Raw genomic sequence first — 24,213 nt, 5'->3', positions numbered from 1 at the left:
AGACATGGATCCATGCGTCTGATTGCCATTTGTAAATTTTTATATGTATTAAAATGTACTTTTTACTAGCCTTTTAAGCTTTTTAGCGCTTACTCTCTCCCCATTTTAACTTTTATATTGTTAGCCTACTAGGAGGCTATATAGTTAGTAAGCTTAAGGCCCTGGGTGTAGCGCTCAGTCCACTTCTCCTGTTCTTAAAGTTGAAATATATATGTATATGAATATATACATATATATTTGTGTTTAAATGTGTATATACATATATTAACACATAAATATATATGTATATAAGCATATATTTATAGTAATAACACAGTCCCCATAGACCGCTATGTAAAACACTTTTCAGGGCCGTTTTTTTGTCTAACACCCCACACCGCTCACATTAAGGCCTTAAAACTGCTTATTGCCGTTATATTATAAAAAAAAGATGTCATAACATTGGACCAAACTATTTATTTTGGAGGCAATTGGGGGACATAAAATTAACCAGAGGTCAGACCATTGGTTACATTTTGGAGCACTAATTGCTACAGTGAGCTTGCGGTAGCAATAACCAGCCAATTGAATTGGCTAGTTATTTATTGTGCGCAATACAATTAGCATTCCACTTGTAATCTAACCCTTAATGTTTAAACCTTGTTCATTAAAACTGTAATAAATATATGCATTTTTACACGTTTTGCTGTAGATTTCTTTCTTGTCAATATATAAGCCTAAAATAATGGTATAGTTTGAATCTGCTGGGTCCATGTCTCTTTAATAAACAAGTGCTAGTGAAAATTATTTTGGAACAATTTCATTTTATTAATGATTTATTTGAGGATTAATTTGTAGTAGGAATGATATCACAGATCTTTTTTTAGCTATGAACTTACTCAATTGTTCATGCGACTTATTATATTACCGCAACTCTCTTAGAAGCATACTGGCGCCAGATATATTAACATATCATTATATTTTCAAGCTTAGGAGAGAAATTGTTCCTTAAAATTAGCTTAAAGGGACATTGCACACTAGATTTTTCTTTGCATAAATATTTTCTAAATGATCCATTTACATAGCCCATCTGGGAGTGTTTTTGTAACAATGTATAGTTTTGCTTATTTTTTAACAACATTGTGCTGATTTTCTAACCAAGCCCCAAAGTATCAGATGTATACATGTGTTTACAGACCACTGCTCCTGTTTGCAGGGAAGGGGGGGGGGGAGTATCTGCACCCAGCCCCTTTCACTAGGTGTTCCAGCTAATCTCATCAATAGTGCTAAACTTGGAGCTTCTAAGAAAGTTTTTAAAAGGTTTTATACTAGATTATATCAGTATCTGTTCATATTCTTCTTTAAAATACTGTCTATTACATGCAGTTATATGAAAATTGGTGTATACTGTCCCTTTAAGTTATTAATGGAAAATGTAATTATTTATTATTTCCTGAATACTCTAAATTATTTAAAGGGATATGAAACCCAAATAATGTATTTTGTGAATCAGACCGCACACACAATTTTCAAAGTTTAGAATGTACTATCAAATTTGCTTTGTTTTTATGCCATTCTTTGTTGAAGAGATACCTAAGTAGGTTCCTAGTGCACTAGAATCTAGATGATAGGAAATAGTGCTGTCATCTAGTGCTCTTGCTATTGTATAACATTCTTGCAAAACAGCTGCCATATATTGCAACAGATACGTGCACACTCCTGAGCTTACATATCTGCTTTTCAACAAAGGATACCAAGAGAAGGAAGAAAATGTTTTAATAGAAATAAATTAGAAACATGTATAAAAATGCATGCTTTATCTGAATCGTGAATGAAAAAAAATTGTGTTTCATATCCCTTTAAAGGGACAGTAAAGTCAAAATTACATTTTCATCATTCAGACAGAACATGCAATTAAAAAAAAAGAACTTTACAATTTTACATCCATTACCAGATTGTGCAGTCTTAAATATAAACACTTTATGAGGCTCCAGCTGCTAGGAAGCGTATGCAAGGGTTCACAGTGTATACATATGAGTCTGTGATTGGCTGATGGCTGTCATATGATACATTGGGCAGAGCAATAGAAATACATTTTGAAATTTGTCAGAAAAAAAAATCTACTGCTCATTTAAAATTCAGAATACATTTGTTGTTTGTAGAATCATACTGTATTTTATGATTTGCTTTTCCTACATGTGCTAATAAACCTGTGATATGATGTTATGTTGACTATAAATTAAAGTGAATGTAAATTTTGATACTAAAGTGCCCAATTTTTATAAATTTGATTAAAAACAAGGGCACTTTAATTTATCAAAATTTACATTTCACTCGTGAAAAAATATTTACCTTTTTAATCTTGACAGCCGCTCCAGCTTCCTCCGCCCATCGCAGAGCCTCTTCCTGGGTCTAAAATGAGGAAACCGGCTTCCTCCAATCATGGCTTTGAATCAGACACTGATTCCCCCCCAGGGGGAAGCCGTGATTGGAGAATGACTGATCTATCATTTCTGACGTCAGAAATGGCTTTGCGACGACCGGGGGAAGCTGGAGCGGCTGTCAAGTTTAAAAGGTAAGTATTTTTTCACAACGATTGAAATGTAAATTTTGATTAATTAAAGTGCCCCTGTTTTTAATCAAATTTTTAAAAACGGGGCACTTTAGCATCAAAATTTACATTCACTTTAAGCATAAAATAAAAGGCTTCTTTTCAATTGCTTTTATTAGTAGAAATTCTCAGATCACAGGTTTTGCACTTTATTTTGGCAACAATAACACATTAAATTCAACACACAAAGGTTGTTGATAAAGGGCAAAGCTGAACTTTTTGACGTTTGCCAATATTCCAAAACGATTTGGAATATTTCTATTATCTTGAGCATTTAAAATACACTCTGAAATAGCCACATAAACCATTTTAGATGTATATATGATTATATAGTCTAGATTCATTAAAAATATATTCAACACTATTGTATAGTCAGTACCTCCGTAGTGGGCAGGACAGACATTTACATATGTATATGTATTTAATAGACAGATACATGATATCCCTTATAGCTAACGAGATCTGCAAGAAACACAAGAAAACAGAACATTCAGAAATGGCGTTTTAACCAATTAAGGACTGAGGCAATTGCCCAAGTTCTGAACGTAATAAAACCTAGAATTTGAGCTGTATGTTTGTTCTAGACATGTGCGTTTCGTTTAGTTCCAAATCGAAATTCGGAAGAATTTCTCAAATTCGGAGCTTCAGATCGATTTGAATTTCCGAATTACCGTAGCACCGAAACTAACGAATAAATCCGAATTAGTTCACAATTACACTAGTATTGTAAAGTATATTATGTTATATCACTCTGCTATGGGTTACACCTAATATTACAGTACATAATACTAGTCTAATATACCCTAAAAACTGACGGTGCCACAATTGCTAAAATAAGTATAAACTATTTATATCCAAAATGTGAGGGTTAGTCTAGCAAGCAAAGGTTAATGAAATATTAATCTTAGAATTACTTGCGATATTATAGAAGTGCAGATACACATAAAACTGCTAAGTCTTCCAGTACATTACTGATATAACAAAAAAGAAAAGAAAAGCGTTAATGAATATTGATCAGCAAGAAAAATAATAATGTCCATAAAAAATAATAAAAGTGATAAAAAATCACTAAATAAATAAAAAGTCACACAGTCTTTTTACTTGATCCAAATGACCGGTATAGGGTTGCTGCTCCTTCTGTGCCCAGCGGTGTCTGTTCCCAGGCTTCAAATAACGATATAGACAAAGATGATTCTCTAGGAGAGAAACAAAACAGAGCGCATCCATGATCTAAGTGTAGTTTAAAAGTCACACTTTATTTTAATATATAAAACAATGATTGCTCACTCACAAAAGAGCCCTCAAACATATGAGGTATGTCTGTACACTCAGCAAATAGACTCCATACCCCTCCAGCGATATTATGAACTCCTTTCAATTTCCCACTGTGTAGTCGATGCCTATATGTATTTCTGGCTTTAACAGGGGATATATGTACTGCCAAACTGGGGGACTGGTCTGTTATTGCTATATGTTAGGAGATCGTGTAAGTACAGCTGTTTTTATCTGTGCAATAGTAGCCGGCTTATTCTCAGAGCACAGCGTATGTTACACTCACTTCTCCTGGGATTATGGATGTGGCCTTACGCGTTTCGCGGGCTCCTCCCGCTTCGTCAGAGGCTATGCCCATCTATCCATAATCCGCCCTCTTATTTGGTTCGTCTATACATGCCCCACTATTTCTATTGGTTGATGCAGGGGTGTGTGAACAAAAAGGAGTGTTTAACTCCATAGCTACATGTCAGACTCGATCTAATACACTCTGAACCTATCGTATTGTATAATGGTAAGGATACAGGAGCTATATTTAAATGCCTGTATATTAAAACCCTATCATAGACTAAAATAAAGATTTATGTTTTTAAACATGGTTTTTTTATACCTTATTGGGTCTATAATATGTATGAGAATTAAAAATATTTAAACCTTTGACGAACATTTCAACACAATGTATAAGGTGTTCTAAGAGAATAATACATCTGTTAAAATAAACAATGCATAACAATAAATACTACATTATACAATTAATATTACAGATTAAAATAACACCTAATTAGCGTTAAAATTCATTGGTCACAATATATATAAATATAAATCATTTCTTAAAAACTCTATAATAGATATTTAGAATTATATATGATTATTAGGAAATTATTTGATTGTGTTCTTCTAATCAAATTCATCACTAACCAAGCAGCACAATAGGGTATCTTAGTTATTTAGTTAACTTCAAAGAATAACACTTTTTTTTACCTTTTATGAAATTAATAATATTGTACATACTGGACATATGTGAAAGGGAACAAAAGATATATACACAATTTTTTTATATATATATATATATATGATGTTACCGGTATATTAAGTACATATATTATGGGCTAGTATAAAAACTCATGAAATGGTGATCTATACTCGTCACTTTTTCTAAGTAGTTTATAAATAGTTCTATTGTTCTTGAACTTTATGATATGTGAACTGGTTATTGTTAGTGTTAATAGTAAGACCATCCTGAAGACAATTCTTTCCTATCCTCTATTGAATAGGTATCGCTAAGCTTTGAGGATATTTTATATGACTATTTAGGTTTCCAAAAATGTTGCCAGGTCTATGTCACGATTGAGCCCCCCCGGACCCATAGTTTGTAACCTATGGATCCAGAAGGACTCGCGTTGCCTAAGTTGTAATAGGCGATTTCCTCCTCTCACATTTCTTTTTATGTGTTCTATTCCAATAACCGTCAAATCTGAACTGTCTTTATTATGTGTCTCCAAAAAGTGAGCTGAAATGCCATGTGTGTCTAGACCTATTTCTATATTTCTGAGATGTTCACTAAACCTTGTTCTTATAGAACGTTTCGTGCGACCTATATATATCCTATTGCATGAACACCTTAGTAGGTATACTACATAGTTAGTTTTACATGTAATAAGATCCTTAATTTCATATTTCTTGTCACCATTCACCCCACCAAAGTAGTGGTTATTGGGGTCTATATGGGTACAGAAAGTACATCCCTTTCGTCCGCACCTAAAAAAACCTTTTCTTTGTTTCTCTAGCCATTTTTTTTCTTTTTTTGTATGGTTTTAACATGCTGGGACTGATCCTGTTTTTTACACTAATGTTTTTCCTAAAAATTACTTGACCTTTTTCACTCAGAGCTTCTTCTAGAATTGTATCTTGCATTAAAACTGGCCAGAATTTTTTGACGGCACCCTCAATATCTTTTGCTGCTCTATTATATTTAGTGATAAGTTGTACTTTTCGTTTTTCTACTTTGCCATTATTAGTCAAAGCTTTCTTCTTTGATTTATTAATGAGTATCTTTCTATCCATTGTCTCTACCTTGTTTTTGGTTTTGTTTAAGAGTTCTTCTGGGTACCCTTTCGCTAGAAACCGGTTTGTAATGACTTTGGTCTCTCTTATGAAGTCACTCTGTCTAGTACAGTTTCGTTTTGCTCTCTGATATTGGCCTAACTGGATGTTCATTTTCCATTTTTTGTGGTGGCCACTTTTGGCATGCAGATATCCGTTCGTATCTGTTGGTTTCCTATATAGATTGGTTTATACTTCCCCATTATCTTGTATAATTTCCAAATCTAAGAATGTTACTTTAGTTGAATTTGACTCCATGGTAAAACTAAGATTTAGTGTATTTCTGTTTGTATATTCTGCAAAATTTTGTCCCCATTGCTGTTCCCCTGGTCTGGAGGAAATACTTGCCTTCAAATAGAAAATAGTTCTTCTTTAGTACAAAATCCATTGCTAATTCTAAGAAGTTTGCCTGAATTTCGTTAACATATCCACATTTATCACAGAAGTATTTCACTGCTGTGATACCCAATGCATGTGGAATTGACGTATACAATGAGCATACATCCATCTTAACCCACATGTATCCCTCCTGCCATATGAGATCTTCTAATAATTTCAATATATGAATAGTATCCTGTACAGGGAACCATTGGTTTTAGTATATGGTCAATGTATTCAGATAGTTTGGTTGTGAGGCCTCCAATCCCAGACACTATTGGTCTACCCGGTGGGTTAATAAGACCCTTGTGTATTTTGGGTTGATGGTAAAAAATTGGGAGTACTGGATCCTCAACAACCAAATAGCTGTATTCTTGATTTTTCAGATAAATTTCAGACACAGCACATCCCACCTAACACATGCCGAACTTCCGAATTTACAAATCGAATACATCTAAATACATCTGAATTTATTTGAATCCGAATGAATCCAAAACGAATGCATTCGAATGTATCCGAATTTGAATTGATCCGAAAACGAAATTCGAAAACATGCAAATCGGTCTGAAACAAATTTTTCCGCCGCGCACAAGTCTTGTTTGTTCAACCATAACTTACCCCTTTCACATTAAGTGCACACACACACTAATTATAAACTGTTTTTTTAAGGGACAAATAGGGCTTTCTTTGACATCAAATATTTATATATGAATTATACTTTAATATGAATACAATCTAAGTGTGAGAAATTAAGATATTGTATGTTTTCCAAGCACACACACATTGTTTTATTGTGAATATCATAATCCTGATACTACAATAAAACCCTATTGCACTAAGCAATGTCCCACAAATACAGCAATGTCCCCCATGTACAGGTTTTCTGGGATTTTGAGTTGTTACAGGTCCAAATATGGGGCCTGCCTATTTACATGGAAATTTATTAAATTGATTTTCTGGGTCTATGTCGCTTTTAAGCCAGTATGGCAGCCCAGCAAAGAAAAATACCCTAATGATTGCAAACCATTTGCAAAAGTAGACAATCCAGAGGGTATTGCAAAAACTGTATGTCTATTCTTTTTTTGTAGCCACTTTTTTATTAATAAAATGCTAAGAACTGTGGGACACTTTGGGGCTCTATGTATCACTGATCTTTCTCTCTCACCTCAGATCGCAGAGACAGTGCCTTCCACTCATTGCCTGTCACATTGTAACAGTGACTAGAAAAGCTGACTAGAAAATATCACCTGACCATCTCTATGTGAAAAAGGAAGATATTTTACCTAAAAAAATTCACACCCCACTGTAAAGAGACTTTAAGCAGCCAATCAGGATCCAAGTCACAGGACTTTCAAGGGAGCGTGCATCTGGGATGTGCAGGCACAGTCATGTTATTTTCCTATTTAGTTTAAGGAAGTTTACTATGAAATTTCATAAGATTTCAGTAAAATCTAATGAGATCACAGCAAAGTAAAGCATGACCTCAGCACTGCTCTTGCTGATTGGTTATTCTTTTCTTTTAAATGTATTTATTTTTCAACTTGCAGCTGAAGAATAACTTCATGCAGCACTTACTCTGGTGAGCTGAGGAAATTGTGAGGTAAAATATCTTCCTTTTTTACAAAGAGATGTTCAGGCGATATTTTCTTGGCAGCTTTCAAGTGATTTAGCATATGGATTTTATGCCATTCAGTCTAGTTTGTTTAAAAGCTCAATCTTCTAGCTGTTATAGAAAACGTACAGTGAGAGTGAAGTTTTTATAAATGTGGTTTGTACAGTGGTTTTTTCTAAACACAGTTTGTACAGTGAGTTCTGCAGCTTTGTACTATCTTCTAAACGTCTTCACTTTGCTTTTTCACGATTTACAGTATGAGAACTGTTAAAATTATGTTATAGAAGATAAATCATGGCCACTTTCTTCTTATTGAAATTAATTTCCCACACTATTCTTCTTGATTTTAGATGAAAACAAGGTTTCTCCATTAAATTTAAAAAAACAACAACAACATATTAAAAGTTTAAAAAACGTAATTGATCAAACACACCCAGTATATCCATCGTGCCCATATACAAATGGCATTCAGATTGTTTAACTCATATCATAAAGACCACTGTATCCAATTGCATAACTCACACATGGACGCCATTTCCCCAATAAACCATTTGTTATTTCAGTGATCAGCATCCATTATCAACAGTTCTGAGTTATGTTGTGGGAAAATGGAGGTCAAATCTCAAATCTCAAATCTCTATTAACAATCTGGCCCAATCTGGCTGTGTTTGGCCCAGAAAAGATTGACAAGAGAAGGGGCATATGTGAGTAGACAATAATACCAGCTAGCTTCCAGTAGTGCATTGCTGCTCTTGAGCCTATTTAAGTATGCTTTTCAACAAAAGACACCAATAGGATGAAATATATTTGATAAAAGAAGTAATTGGAATTAGTCTCTAAAAATTGTATGCTCTATCTCTGTCATGAATGATTAATTTTGACTTTCATGTCCCTTGAAAAAAAAGATCTATCATTGGATTTTGTAAAATGGTTTTAACCCCTTAATGACCGGACCATTTTTCAGTTTTCTTACCCTTAATGACAATGGCTATTTTTACATTTCTGCAGTGTTTGTGTTTAGCTGTAATTTTCCTCTTACTCATTTACTGTACCCACACATATTATATACCGTTTTTCTCGCCATTAAATGGACTTTCTAAAGATACCATTTTTTTCATCACATCTTATAATTTAATATAAAAAATATATAAAATATGAGGAAAAAATGGAAAAAAACACACTTTTTCTAACTTTGACCTCCAAAATCTGTTACACATCTACAATCACCAAAAAACACCCATGCTAAATAGTTTCTAAATTTTGTCCTGAGTTTAGAAATACCCAATGGTTACATGTTGTTTGCTTTTTTTGCAAGTTATAGGGCCATAAATACAAGTAGAACTTTGCTATTTCCAAAACACTTTTTTTCAAAATTAGCGCTAGTTACATTGGAACACTGATATCTGTCCGGAATCCCTGAATATCCCTTGACATGTATATATTTTTTTTTAGAAGACAACCCAAAGTATTGATTTATGCCCATTTTGGTATATTTCATGCCACCATTTCACTGCCAAATGCGAGCAAATAAAAAAAATTGTTCACTTTTTCACAAATTTTGTCACAAACTTTAGGTTTCTCACTGAAATTATTTACAAACAGTTTGTGCAATTATGGCACAAATGGTTGTAAATGCTTCTCTGGGATCCCCTTTGTTCAGAAATAGCAGACATATATGGCTTTGGCGTTGCTTTTTGGTAATTAGAAGGCCGCTAAATGCAGCTGCGCACCACACGTGTATTATGCCCAGCAGTGAAGGGGTTAATTAGGGATCTTGTAGGGACCTTGAAGGGTTAATTTTAGCTTTAGTGTAGTGTAGTAGACAACCCAAAGTATTGATCTAGGCCCATTTTGGTATATTTCATGCCACCATTTCACCGCCAAATGCGAGCAAATAAAAAAAAAAAGTGACATTTTTCACAATTTTAGGTTTCTCACTTAAATTATTTACAAACAGCTTGTGCAATTATGGCACAAATGGTTGTAAATGCTTCTCTGGGATCTCCTTTGTTCATAAATAGCAGACATATATGGCTTTGGCGTTGCTTTTTGGCAATTAGGAGGCCGCTAAATGCTGCTGCGCACCACACTTGTATTAAGCCCAGCAGTGAAGGGGTTAATTAGGTAGCTTGTAGAGAGCTTGCAGGGTTAATTTTAGCTTTAGTGTAGAGATTAGCCTCCCACCTGACACATCCCACCCCCTGATCCCTCCCAGACAGCTCTCTTCCCTCCCCCACCCCACAATTGTCCCCGCCATCTTAAGTACTGGCAGAAAGTCTGCCAGTACTAAAATAAAAGGTGTTTTTTTTTTGTTTTTTTGTTTTTTTAATTATTCAGCTGTGATGGACCCCTGCCTTAACCCCCAACCTCCCTGATCCCCCCCAAACACCTCTCTAACCCTCCCCACCTACCTAATTGCCACCATCTTGGGTACTGGCAGCTGTCTGCCAGTACCCAGTTTTCCCCAAAAAATAAAGTGTTTTTGTTTTATTTTTAAATGTTTTATTTTTATTTTTTCTGTAGTGTAGCTGCCCCAACCCCCCCCCCCCAGATCCAGATCCTGATCCTGATATTATTTAAAAAATGCTAGTTTGCTGCCCCCCTCCCTCTTACCAAAATTCATTGGTGGCAGTGCCAGTGATTGCTGCGCGCACGCGCACACACACACGCGCGCGCGTGCACGCAGCCCCCCGCACGCTCCCAGCATCCGGCGTGCACAATGCACTTGAAGGAACCGGATGCCGGGTAGCGATGGGCCGCCCACCCTCCTCCCTGTAAGCTCCCACCCACCAACGAACGGCCCCATCGCTACCGGTGCAGAGAGGGCCACAGAGTGGCTCTCTCTGCATCGGATGCTTTCTAAAGGGTATTGCAGGATGCCTCAATATCGAGGCATCACTGCAATACCCTGAGAGCTGCTGGAAGCGATTGCGATCGCTTCCAGCACTCTCTAAGACAACTGACGTACCAGGTACGTCCATTGTCACTAACTGCAAGTTTTTGCAGGACGTACCTGGTACGTCAGTTGTCATTAAGGGGTTAAAGGGACACAAAACCCAAATTTTACAATTTTAAACAACTTTCCAATTTACTTCTATTTTAAAATTTGCATCATTCTCTTGGTATCCTTTGTTGAATGAGCAGCAATGAACTACTTACCTGAAAACAATGGTGAGTCAATCACAAGAGGCATATATCTGCAGCTTGCTCCCAGTAGTGCATTGCTGCTCCTGAGCCTACCTAAGTATGCTTTTTAACTAAAGCTATTAAAAGAACAAAGAAAATTAGAAAAGTAAATTGGCTTGGCAAATTATTTACAATTACATGCATTCTTAAATCCTAAAATATTTTTTTTTGTTTCATGTCCCTTTAAGGAATTAGGTTTTCAAGACTTCATAGATCTACTTGATTTGGCGCAGATTGCTTGATAACCCTAAGTTGTCTTGATTCTACAGGATTTTTGATACCTGGGGTCAATTTATTAAAGTGCGAGCGGATATGATACGATTTAGCGTATCATGTCCGCTGCACATCGATAAATGCCAACACCATACGCTGCATTTATCATTGCACCAGCATTGCTTGTGAACTGCTGATGCAATACCTCCCCCTGCAGATTCACGGCCAATCATCCACTAGCAGGGGGTGTCAATCAACCCGATCATATTCGATTGGGTTGATTTCTGTCCTTTGCCTCAGAGCAGGCAGGTTATGGAGCAGCGGTCCTTAGACCACTGTTTCATAACTTCTGTTTCTGGCGAGCCTGAAGGCTCGCCGGAAACACGGGGCATCAAGCTCCGTACGGAGCTTGATAAATTGACCCCCTGGTGTTTAAGACAACACTTGGATGAATTCACAGGCATATACTGTCCAACTATATGAGATTTTGAAGTTCAGCTGTTGATTCAATGGTTAATTTACTTCTTTGGTGTATTTGGTATCTTTTTTTGCAAGATCACATTGTTGCAGTCTTGGCCGAGTTACACTAGCTCATTTAATTACACTTCAGATATATTACGTTCCTTTAAAATAAATGTCAGTAATGGTTGCCAGAATACCATTACTGTATATTTGGAAGAAAGAATTTATCAGAACTGTTAGCCAGTTAGAATACTGCTGAAGCTTAAGAAGTAACTATTTACATTCATTGGAACTGATTGACAAAAGGGCACGTTCCATGCCAAAAGTGAACAAGCGACCAAAGTAAAAAAAATATGCAGAATTTGTTGCAGGATAATTCATAAAGGTAATTGGATATAATGTTTTCTGTGTGCTCTGCTATATTAAATTAGATGTTTTTGTTTATACTTTTTGTTGATTTGATACATATACAGGTGCCCCTCAGTTTACAACGGTTCAATTTGCGCTGTTTCAGAATAACAACCTTTTTTTCAGTCATGTGACTGCTATTGAAAAGCAATGAGAAGCAGTGCATTTATTAAAATAGCCAGTAGGTGGAGCTGTCCGCTTGTGTTGCAGAAAAGATATGCCAGCCAAGCACACAAGCAGGCTGAAATGAATCGGTGTAGCTAGCTAGACCTGAGCTATCGAGCAGCTTTCAAAGGAACAAGATCTTCCTGTCTATAAATCAGTCCAGATTGGAATGCATAGAAAGAACTGTTTGCAAAAAATTCAAGTAAAGTCTGTGTTGTGTGATTTTGTATTAGGTTTATAATGCTGTTTTAGCAAATGTTTTTGTTCATTTAACTTAGTTTAATTATATATTACTAGTACTAAAGCCCGTGTACACAGGCCATTTTTTGCAGTACAGCGGTCCCACCCCTTGCTCTCTCCCCCCTCTCATTTACTCTCTCTTCCCCCCTCTCTTTTGCTTTCTCTCCCCCCTCTCCTTTGCGCTCTCTCTCCTCTCTTTTGCTCTCTCTCTCCCCTCTTTTGCTCTTTCTCTCCCCTCTTTTGCTCTCTTCCCTCTTTGGCTCTCTCCCCCCTTTCTTTTGCTCTCTCCCCCCTTTCTTTTGCTCTCTCTCCCCCCTCTTTTGTTCTCGCCCCCCTCTTTTGTTCTCTCCCCCCTCTTTGGCTCTCTCCCCCCCTCTTTGGCTCTCTCTCCCCCTCTTTGGCTCTCTCCCCCCCTCTTTGGCTCTCTCTCCCCCCTCTTTGGCTCTCTCTCCCCCCTCTTTGGCTCTTTCTCCTCTTTGGCTCTCTTTCCTCTTTGGCTCTCTCTCTCCCCCCTCTTTGGCTCCCCCCCTTTGGCTCTCCCCCCCCCCTTTGGCTCTCTCCCCCCCCTTTGGCTCTCTCCCCCCCCCTCTTTGGCTCTCTCCCCCCCTCTTTGGCTCTCTCTCCCCCCCTCTTTGACTCTCTCTCCCCCCTCTTTGACTCTCTCTCCCCCCTCTTTGGCTCTCTCTCCCCCCTCTTTGGCTCTCTCCCCTCTTTTGCTCTCTCTCCTCTTTGGCTCTCTTTCCTCTTTGGCTCTCTCTCTCCCCCCACTTTGGCTCTCCCCCCCTTTGGCTCTCCCCCCCCTTTGGCTCTCTCCCCCCTCTTTGGCTCTCTCCCCCCCTCTTTGGCTCCCCCCCCCTCTTTGGCTCTCTCTCCCCCCTCTTTGGCTCTCTCTCCCCCCTCTTTGGCTCTCTCTCCCCCCTCTTTGGCTCTCTCTCCCCCCTCTTTGGCTCTCTCTCCCCCCTCTTTGGCTCTTTCTCCTCTTTGGCTCTCTTTCCTCTTTGGCTCTCTCTCTCCCCCCTCTTTGGCTCCCCCCCTTTGGCTCTCCCCCCCCTTTGGCTCTCTCCCCCCCCCCCTCTTTGGCTCTCTCCCCCCCCTCTTTGACTCTCTCTCCCCCCTCTTTGGCTCTCTCCCCTCTTTTGCTCTCTCTCCTCTTTGGCTCTCTTTCCTCTTTGGCTCTCTCTCTCCCCCCACTTTGGCTCTCCCCCCCTTTGGCTCTCCCCCCCCTTTGGCTCTCTCCCCCCTCTTTGGCTCTCTCCCCCCCTCTTTGGCTCCCCCCTCTTTGGCTCTCTCTCCCCCCTCTTTGGCTCTCTCTCCCCCCTCTTTGGCTCTCTCTCCTCTTTGGCTCTCTTTCCTCTTTGGCTCTCTTTCCTCTTTGGCTCTCTCTCTCCCCCCTCTTTGGCTCTCCCCCCCCTTTGGCTCTCCCCCCCCCCTTTGGCTCTCTCCCCCCCTCTTTGGCTCTCTCCCCCCCTCTTTGGCTCTCTCCCCCCCCCCCTCTTTGGCTCTCTCTCCTCTTTTGCTCTTTCTCTTCTTTGGCTCTCTCTCCTCTTAGGCTCTCTTTCCTCTTTGGCTCTCTCCCCCCCTCTCCTGCTCCCTCTCTGGCTCTGTCTTAATTGAAAGCCTTTGCCTCTCTGTCCACGCCCCCATCACGGCACCCCGCCCAGCCACGCCCCATCGTTGGGGCGCCCTTGCCGCTCCCGGGCGCCCTTGCCGCTCCCGGTCACGCCCCTCACGACGTCCGGCCACGCCCCCATCTCGACGCCCAGCCACGCCCCCATCTCGACGCTCCCGTCGGCCACGCTCCCTGACACTCCGCTTCAGCCTTGCTCTGTGCTGAGTGTCAGGATCCAAACGGCCAGGTATGTTTGTCACGTGCAGTCTCTACTGCGCATGACTGCATCTGACAAACATACTTGGCCATTTATTATATAGGATGTGTTGTGTGATTATTTAATTAGGTTTATAATGCTGTTTAGCATTTAAGTCTTCATTTTAAAGCTTTAAAAATAATGTATTAGGTGTTACTTATGACAATTTTGAGAGAGGCCTGGAACCCAACTCCCTCACTTCCCATTGATTTACATTATAAACTGGGTTTCAGTTTATAACGGTTTCAATCTTCTGGAACCTAACCCCGGCGTAAACTGAGGGCTACCTGTATTTCATTTAGCTATATACATCAGTGCAAATGAGACAGTTTTATAATTCCACCATTTATAAATAAAATGACACGATTATATAGGAAAATCTTTTGTCTGAAATTTTAAGGGCACATCTGAAACATTGATTTAAGGTTATAGCATTTTTGTAGAATTTAGTTTAATGTTGAATTTACGAAAGACCTACAATATTTTGTTGACAGCAATTAAAACTTAAAGGGGCATGAAACACAATTTTTTTCTTCTTTCATGATTCTGATAGAGCCTGCCATTTTTAACAACTTTCCAATTTATTTCTATTATCTAATTTGTTTTGTTCTCTTTGTATCCTTTGTTGAAAAGTATACCTAGGTAGGCTCAGAAACTGCTGATTGGTAGCTGCTCATAAATGCCTCTTGTCATTAGCTTTCAGCTAGCTCCTAGTAGTCCATTACTGCTCCTTTAACAAAGGATATAAAGAGAATGAAGACAATTATTTGTTGAAGAGATACCTTTGTAGGCTTCTGGAGAATGACATGACAGGAAATAGTGAAAAAAAAAATAAAGAAAATTTGATAATAGAAGTAAATTGTTGTTTAAATTTGTATGATCTATCTGAATCGTAAAAAGAAAATTTTGGGGTTTCATGTCCCTTTAAATGATTTAGTAGTTTTTTTCAAATTAAAGGGATACTAAACCTAATTTTTTTTGTCATGATTCTGATAGAGCAGCAATTTTAAGCAACTTTCTAATTTACTCCTATTATAAACTTTGTTCTCTTGCTATCTTTATTTAAAAAACAGGAATGTAAAGTTTAGGCGCCAGGCCCAGGAGCAATGCAAAAGGAATGCTTGGCGATGCTGAAAATGTATTAGCAACAGTTAGAGGCTTTTTTATGCCCATAGAATTCTGTATACAGTTTAGGATAATGTATTGGTTAAGCACATATAGTTGCAGGGTCGTTAGTGCTAAACTTACATGCTCTAACAAATAAGAACATATCATTTTACCAGTATATTGGGCTTTTATTGCCTCTTTACGTTTCTTAATGATTCTACTCTATGTTAAAAACTGTGCTTGTCTTCAGAATCCTAAGCAACTATATGACTTCACTGTTATTGTATTGTTTACATGAATATAAGCAAATAACAAGCTGACGTGTCAAATTGGAATGTTCTATTTCTTAGAGGGTTAGTCTTTTTGAAATTCTGTTAATCATAACAAAAAAAAAATATATTTTGTATATAAAAGAAACGTAAATCAGATTTGCTTTAGCTAGAAAAAGTTATTTAAGTTTGCATCTGCCCATAGACGAAATAATCCCTTAGAGATGAGTATTTGCAAAGACTTTGTGCAGATGAGAACAGTGAGAGATGGGAAACTGTGTGTGTGTGTGTGTGTGGGGGGGGGGGGGAATTAAAGCATTGTCACAACATCCTGTGTGTACAATATTCATATGAATAGTCTAATCTGAAAAGCATTTATTATTTTTGTTTTATTCTAGATTGACAGGAGAAAGTCATCACCAAGGAGTCCATCTAAGGTAGGAAAAGTACTTACTACTGAACCAAAGTTTAAATAAAATATTAAATCAGGGTTGTAGCATAAGATCAGGGGTCAAGTCGAGCGGGAACGCATGGGAACGGAGTTCCTGAACTTTTTTTGCAGGAGGAACTAAGTTCCCTCTGGAAAGAACACAGAAACGGGGTAGCGAGATCCTCTAGTAATGGGCAGTAGCACCTCCTACAATACACTAAATGCAAGCCTGACAGCGGTCCTGCTGTGTGATCACTCCGCGATGTATGTAACACATGGTGCTTACATTTCTGTGTGGTTTACTCTGGGGTTATTTAGCTCCCTTCAGCAGAAATAGGACTATTGCACCTTAAGTGGGTGAGACTCTGTAACAGAGGAGGATTCTCAGGCCCAAAGGCAACCATTCAACCCTTCATTGGATTTAATTTGCTTTCATTAACTAAAGTGTATAGATTATATACATACTAATAGAGTGTGTGTGCGTATATAAAACAATATTAATTGTGAGGGGGGGGGTGGAAGTCTTGGTGAGTTCCCACACTTTTTTTTGTAGGACTTGACCCCTGCATAAGATCTTGTGACTCCTGTGGGTCAGTGAGATCTCTAAGGATTTTGGGTGTCTTCTCTGAATGCCCATCAGCCTGAAAGTTACATATTTTTTTAATTTAAAAATGTTGCTGTGTTTGGCATTATAATTAAAATTGAAATACCAGTACATTTTAGTTTGAATTTATGTGTAACATGTCTTAGCAAAAAAGTTGTTCCTAAATGCCGTTGCTGTTATCACTGTTAAAGATTTCAAAGTGGTAAAATATGGGTGAGTGTAAAATAGTTCATAGCTCTGAGTCTGAAACCAGAATAGTGTGTACTTTTGAAATATGTATAATGTTTTATGATTAGATTATCTTTCATTGCAAAGTGTAATGTGCTGAAAAACATCTTTTTTATCTTTTAGTTACTATATTTTTGTTTAAAAAACTATAGATGTGGAATGCTAAATGTTTGGGTTGTAGGAAGGTTAGCAGAACCATAAAGTGTGTGCTTGAAATATTTGTGATATTGGTGTTTACCATGCATGCTATAAAAAATGGCACAAATTACAAAAATAGATTTTTTTTAAATAAATTTTTTGGTATCTCTGCAAACTGCTGTTTTGTAATAGTGCTATCTGTGCTTAGAAAAACAAAAAAAAATAAACAAAAAAATAGGATATTTTTTGTGTGGGTATCTTAAAGCAGTTGATGTTAAATTGTAATGATCACAAAATACGTAATATGACTTCAATGCAGATGTGTGAAATAGCTCAGCTTTGAAAGTGTTAAGTGGTTAAAGGGGCATTAAACACTTTGAAATGTTAATATAAAATGATAAACTGTGTATGTATGTATATATATATATATATATATATATATAAACAACTCTGCAATAGGCTTTCATAATTTATTTTGTCCCCTTTTCCTGTAATTCCATTCTGAAATTGTGAGCTTTTCAGTTCCTGTTAGAAGTGGAAGTGCAGAACTCTTATATTCCACACGGCCATTGGCTGCACACTCTAGTGACCTATTTATAACTGTCTCTAATTGGCCACAGGAGAGAAGGTAACCTATGTTACAACATGGCAGCTCCCATTGTTTTATATACACTTATTTTGTCAATATAACAGCTAATAATTATAAACCTTTAAAAAATACATCTACATGTTATTCTCAGACTAATCACTTTGAATGCTTCATTCTATCTATCATTTAGTTTGTGTTTAATGTCCCTTTAAAGTTCTAGTTTAGGGAGCAAAAACAGATAGCAGAGAATTTTTTTTTAAACATTGGTCTTCTTCATTATAGTAGTGTTATTTATTTATTTTATTTTATTTATTTACAAATTCCCATTGCCTTTGTGTTTAACTTTTGCTACTTGCCTCTAGTGTTTAAAGCTTCAAGTGCATCAGTTCAGGAATCCATATAACTTGCATTAAGATGCTTCTGATTCCTCTCCATCAACTTCCTTTAGAGTGTAAGCTCACAAGCCCACCTCTCCAGTTGATTGTCTTATGTAAAGATGGTTTACAGCTTATAATGACTCAACGTCAGGGCCCTCTACCTTTAAGTTTTATGTAAATATGTTCTGATTATTGTACTCGACAACTGTAAGGGATCTGAAACCCAAAACATTATCTTTTGTGATTAAGAGCATACACTTTTAACAAATATCCCAATTATTCTATTATCAAATGTGCTTCGATCCTATGATGTTCTTTGTTGAAGAGATATCTTTGAAGGTGTTTGGATCACTACATGACAGGAAATAGTGCTGCTATCTAGTGCTCTTGTAAATCTACAGCAATCTTGCAAATCTACTGCCGAATATTGCTTTAGACACAAGCACACTCCTGAGATGACTTTCCTGTTTTTCAACGTTATTCCAAGAAAACAAAGAAAATTTGATAATAGAAGTAAATTAGAAAGTTGTTTAAAATGATATGCTCTATCTGAATCATGAAAGAAAAAGTTTGGTTTTCATATCCATTTAATGTTACAGCGCTGCGTAATATGTTGGTGCTTTATAAAGGTCCTTTAGAAAGTCATATGTATGGATCAGCCAGTCAACAACATTAGAAGGACCTGTTAGCCTAGATTCAATAAAACTTGTATGTAAGATTTATATCTTGCTTAAAGGGCTGTGAACCCCAAACATTTTCTTTTGTGATTCAGACAGAATATACCAATTTACGTACTTCAATTATCAAATTTGCTTAGTTCAAATAATATTCTTTATTGAAGCGATACCTAGGTAGGATCCTGGAGAACTACAAGGAAATAGTGCTACCATCTAGTGCTCTTCCAAATGCTTAACATGCTTGAACTGCTGCCATAATGGGTGGGTCCTAAGCATACATCCCTGCTTTTCAACAAAAGATACCAAGAGAATGAAGACAAATTAATTAGAGAAGTAAATTAGTTTAAATTTCAAGGTCTATCTGAATCATGAAAGTTTTGGGTTTCATATCCCTTAAAAAACAAAAAAAACAACAAAATTGATTCTGGAAAATGGTGAGATTTGTACCCATTCCCTCAGCAGAACAGAGAGTGGCGAGATCAGCTCAATTGAATTCAGAGGGACTGTTTCTAGCTGTCAACTGGAAACGCCATATAGAACCGCTTTCACTATCAATGATACAGGTATCACAAAAATGTTTTACAAACATGACAAAACAAATGAATCAAATTAGAAAAATAAATCAGCCTCTAAGAAACACTACACTCTATTATGTGCAAAATAGAAAACTTGAAGAAAGTTGAGGAAAATAGCAATAAAAAAGAGATAACCCTGACAGCTTTGATATATGTGATGAGATGCTTCACACAGGAAATCACGTCTTTTTGGGGTTTAGGTTTAAAATAAATAATAATAATAATATATGTGTGTGTGTGTGTGTATATATATATATATATATATATATATATATATACACACACACACTTTTGAGCCTTTCCCACTTAAACACTTTGTCATATACTATATCCCTTTTAAAATAGAGTCCAAAGATAAAGCAACACTCACCAATTAGCAAACTTCCAGATTTATTGGGACACCAAGATAAAATGTAGACAACGTTTCGGACCTCTAGTCCTTAATCATGTCAGTACACATAATGCAAATATCACACCTTTATATAGGGGTAAGTATACCTAACCCCGCCTCTAAATTTAACCCATTCTAGTCATAATCACAACTACATTCTGTGTGATAGACCAATGCAATAAAAAACTGCACCACCTAGTGGCTGAAAGATACAACATACATATATATTTACAAAAGTAAGAATGTTTACAAAAGATTCAATTCACAATTCACAATTATTTCATGAAATAATATTAGAGCAAAAAGGCACATAATTAATTAAAGGAAGACAGAAAGATCATATTCTTTATTCATACCCACGGGACTGCAGGTTTCTAACGTATGAATCCAAAATACCTCTTTTTGCCTCAAATATAATTATCTATCACCCAGGGCCGGACTGGGACCAAAAATAGGCCTGGGCATTTTATGCCAGAGCAGCCAAGCCTGATATATATTGTATGATTATTTGTATGTATGTATATATATATATATACGTACACAAAACAAGCTAGTCTTCTGCAATGATGCACACACAGCAGAAAACAGAACATTTTGCTGATATACTGGAGGATACTTTCTGCCATATGTGGGAAAAAGGTTCGCTTTAACTATATATATATATATATATATATATATATATATTGTATAGGTGATAAAATACATTGGTGTAAGTAGGTGAAGGGAAGTTGGCTGTTACCCCGCATAACTACTGTAACTGTTAGCATAGCTACAAACAGGGGCCAGGCCCTCAGAGTCTCCCACACAATCCAACTTCCACATCTAAACAAGTGGCCCGACCCTATGTATCGGTCTCCGAAGGCGCTCCTCCCCTCTGCCTCCTCTCTGCAATACAAAAAACGGGCTGGTAATTATAGTTTCCACTGCCACACAGGAACTTTAATTATCAGACCGTGCTTTGGACTGACTGGTGGGCAGGGCTAAGCTAACCTAGTCGGCCCACCGGGAATTTGCCCGGAATGCCCGATGGCCAGTCCAAGCCTGCTATCACCTCCCCTTCTGGGAACAGCTATATGATCAATGATCTGAAATCTTAATTGGCAGATATTGTGACCTGCCTGAATAAAATGTTCTGCCACTGGATTTTTTATCTTTTTTGTTCTAATGTCAGATCTGTGCTCACTCATCCTATCACGGACCATTATTGTCGTTTCACCAATATAACTCCGCCCACATGGGCATTTTATCATATACATGGTATAAGTGGTAGTGCAAGTGAACAGACTTCTGATATTATATTTTTACCAGTACGGGGATGGAAAAAGTATCTGCCCTTTGTCATGCAGCTAGAACACCCCAAGCAAGGATAACAGCCTAGATTTTTTTCTGTGATGTATGTTTGTGTGTTTGATTTATTGGAACCTATGTCAGCCTTAATTAGTCTATCGCGCAAATCACATATTAAGAAAATATTGGCATATTTTGAGTACCTGTAACCCCTCTGTCAAGTCATTCCAGTCTAGTTTCATGCCAGCCTGTAAGAGAAGCAGCAACTTGCGCGATAGACTAATTAAAGCTGACATAGGTTCCAATAAATCTATTGAATTGTTTGGGGGAGTTGTGTGGAACCCTTTATAGATTGCACCACCGCCATCATCTACCATTGTGCTGTACCCTTTTTGAGCTACATTTAGCAAATGTCGGGCGGACAGGATTCGCTGTCAGCATTTATTATTGCACAAGCATTTCTGGTGAAATGCTTGTGCAATGCCGCCCCCTGCACATTCACGGCAAATCAGCTGCTAGCAAGGGGTGTCAATCATTCTGATCATATCATATCGGGATAATTGCAGTTAGGGAGCTTCTTAACTCCTGTTTCTGGTGAGCCAGAAGGCTTGCGCGGAATAAGCATCATCCTCTGCTTGGTAAATATACCCCTTGATGTAAGAGTGATACTTTATTTTAATATGTTTTTCATGTGTTTTGTGAAACTTTTATTTTCAACCATTACACTTTACTTCAATTCTTGCTAATTATTCTAGGTTTTTTTTAGGCTTGAGCACAAGCAATAACTTTCAAGTTGTAATATAAGTGATATTGATATTTAGTGCAGCCCTAATCCCCATTGAAAATACAGGGTGCGCTAAACCTCTGGAAACTCTGTTTTACCATGGGCTCGTAATATCAATGTGTGTGCTAATTTCTGCATGGTCCAGCAATGTTAAAGGGACAGTTTACCCCAAAACGTTCTCTCCTTTGCCAGTTATCCATTTTACCTGCTGGAGTGTATTAAATTGTTTACAAATAGCTCCTTTATATTGGCATTTGAAATAGCTGATTTAGCTTGTAATATCCCTACCTATACTGAAAGTTTCTATACCTAAGTATGGGCTATTGAGATACTATGTAAACACAGCCAGCAGACGAAATTACACTCACAATGGGAGGTGGAAGAGATAACGTTTTACATTTTTTAATTGTTCTTTCTAAGTATTGTACAGAGACAGAGATAGGAAATGGAAGCATTTGAGTGATAAGATAACGAGATCTGATCTTTCTGCAAGCTTAGCCTATTTTGATAGGCTGTGGTTTCAAAGAGCAAATCCAGCTATTTATTTTGCAAAAAGAAGCATAAATGAGCAACTTCTCTTAAAATGTATATGCTGCTGCTAGTATTACAATTCATGGGGAAAACATTGAGGGAAAGACAATTTTACAGTGTACAGTTTCTTTAATATTATGGTCAGTGCTATCATTAGCCCTTCACTTGTAATCTGTGCCAACATTGCAAAAGTCTCATGGGATTTACTCTTTCACCTAGATTTAGAGTTCTGCGTTAGCTGTCAAAAGCAGCGTTAAGGGCTCCTAACGCTGCTTTTGGCCAGCCGCTGGTATTTAGAGTCAGGCAGGAAAGGGTCTAGCGCTCACTTTCAAGCCGCAACTTTTCCATACCGCAGATCCCCTTACTCCAATTGCGTATCCTATCTTTTCAATGGGATCTTCCTATTTAAGTATTTAGAGTCTTGGCTGAAGTGAGCGGTAGACCCTCTACCGACAAGACTCCTAACGCCAAAAAAAGTCAGTAGTTAAGAGCTTTATGGGCTAACGCCGGTTTATAAAGCTCTTAACTACTGTGCTCTAAAGTACACTAACACCCATAAACTACCTATGTACCCCTAAACCGAGGTCCCCCCACATCGCCGCCACTATAATAAATATTTTTAACCCCTAATCTGCCGACCGCACATCGCCGCCAACTACATTATCCCTATGAACCCCTAATCTGCTGCCCCCAACATCGCCGACACCTATATTATATTTATTAACCCCTAATCTGCCCCCCTAACATTGCCGCTAGCTTACCTACACTTATTAACCCCTAATCTGCCGACCGGACCTCGCCGCTACTCTAATAAAGTTATTAACCCCTAAACTGCCGCACTCCCGCCTCGCAAACCCTATAATAAATAGTATTAACCCCTAATCTGCCCCCCCAACGTCCCCGCCACCTAACTTCAAGTATTAACCCCTAATCTGCCAACCGGACCTCGCCGCTACTCTAATAAATGTATTAACCCCTAAAGCTAAGTCTAACCCTAACCCTAACACCCCCCTAATTTAAATATAATTTTAATCTAATGAAATAAATTAAATCTTATTAACTAAAGTATTCCTATTTAAAACTAAATACTTACCTGTAAAATAAACCCTAATATAGCTACAATATAACAAATAATTATATTGTAGCTATTTTAGGATTTATATTTATTTTACAGGCAATTTTGTATTTATTTTAACTAGGTACAATAGCTATTAAATAGTTATTAACTGTTTAATAGCTACCTAGTTCAAATAATTACAAAATTACCTGTAAAATAAATCCTAACCTAAGTTACAATTAAACCTAACACTACACTATCAATAAATTAATTAAATAAATTACCTACAATTACATACAATTAAATAAACTAAACTAAATTACAAAAAAAAAAAAAACAATTACAAAAAATAAAAAAAGATTACAAGAATATTAGGCTAATTACACCTACTCTAAGCCCCCTAATAAAATAAAAAAGCCCCCCAAAATAATAAAGGTCCCTACCCTATTCTAAATTAAAAAGTAACCAGCTCTTTTACCAGCCCTTAAAAGGGCTTTTTGCGGGGCATGCCCCAAAGTAATCATCTCTTTTGCCTGTAAAAAAAAATACAACCCCCCCCAACATTAAAACCCACCACCCACATACCCCTACTCTAACCCAAACCCCCTTAAATAAACCTAACACTACCCCCCTGAAGATCTCCCTACCTTGAGTCGTCTTCACCCAGCCGGGACA

At 37.5% G+C, this 24,213-nt stretch overlaps 1 protein-coding gene across 5 annotated transcripts in view; it reads left to right on the top strand.

Annotated features, from left to right (window-relative positions):
- Positions 1 to 24,213, top strand: part of ANK3 (ankyrin 3) — a 1,320,989-nt gene that overhangs the window by 180,759 nt on the left and 1,116,017 nt on the right. For all 5 annotated transcript variants that reach the window (XM_053692249.1, XM_053692250.1, XM_053692246.1 and 2 more), the window contains exon 2: positions 16,269 to 16,307. In XM_053692249.1, the coding sequence (XP_053548224.1) occupies positions 16,269 to 16,307 (39 nt within the window). The remainder of the gene's footprint in view (positions 1 to 16,268; positions 16,308 to 24,213) is intronic.

Source organism: Bombina bombina, chromosome 9, assembly GCF_027579735.1.
Source record: "Bombina bombina isolate aBomBom1 chromosome 9, aBomBom1.pri, whole genome shotgun sequence".
Classification (NCBI taxonomy): Eukaryota; Metazoa; Chordata; class Amphibia; order Anura; family Bombinatoridae; genus Bombina; species Bombina bombina.
Note: the sequence above shows the minus strand (reverse complement) of the source record. Positions and strands in the feature narration are given on the sequence as shown.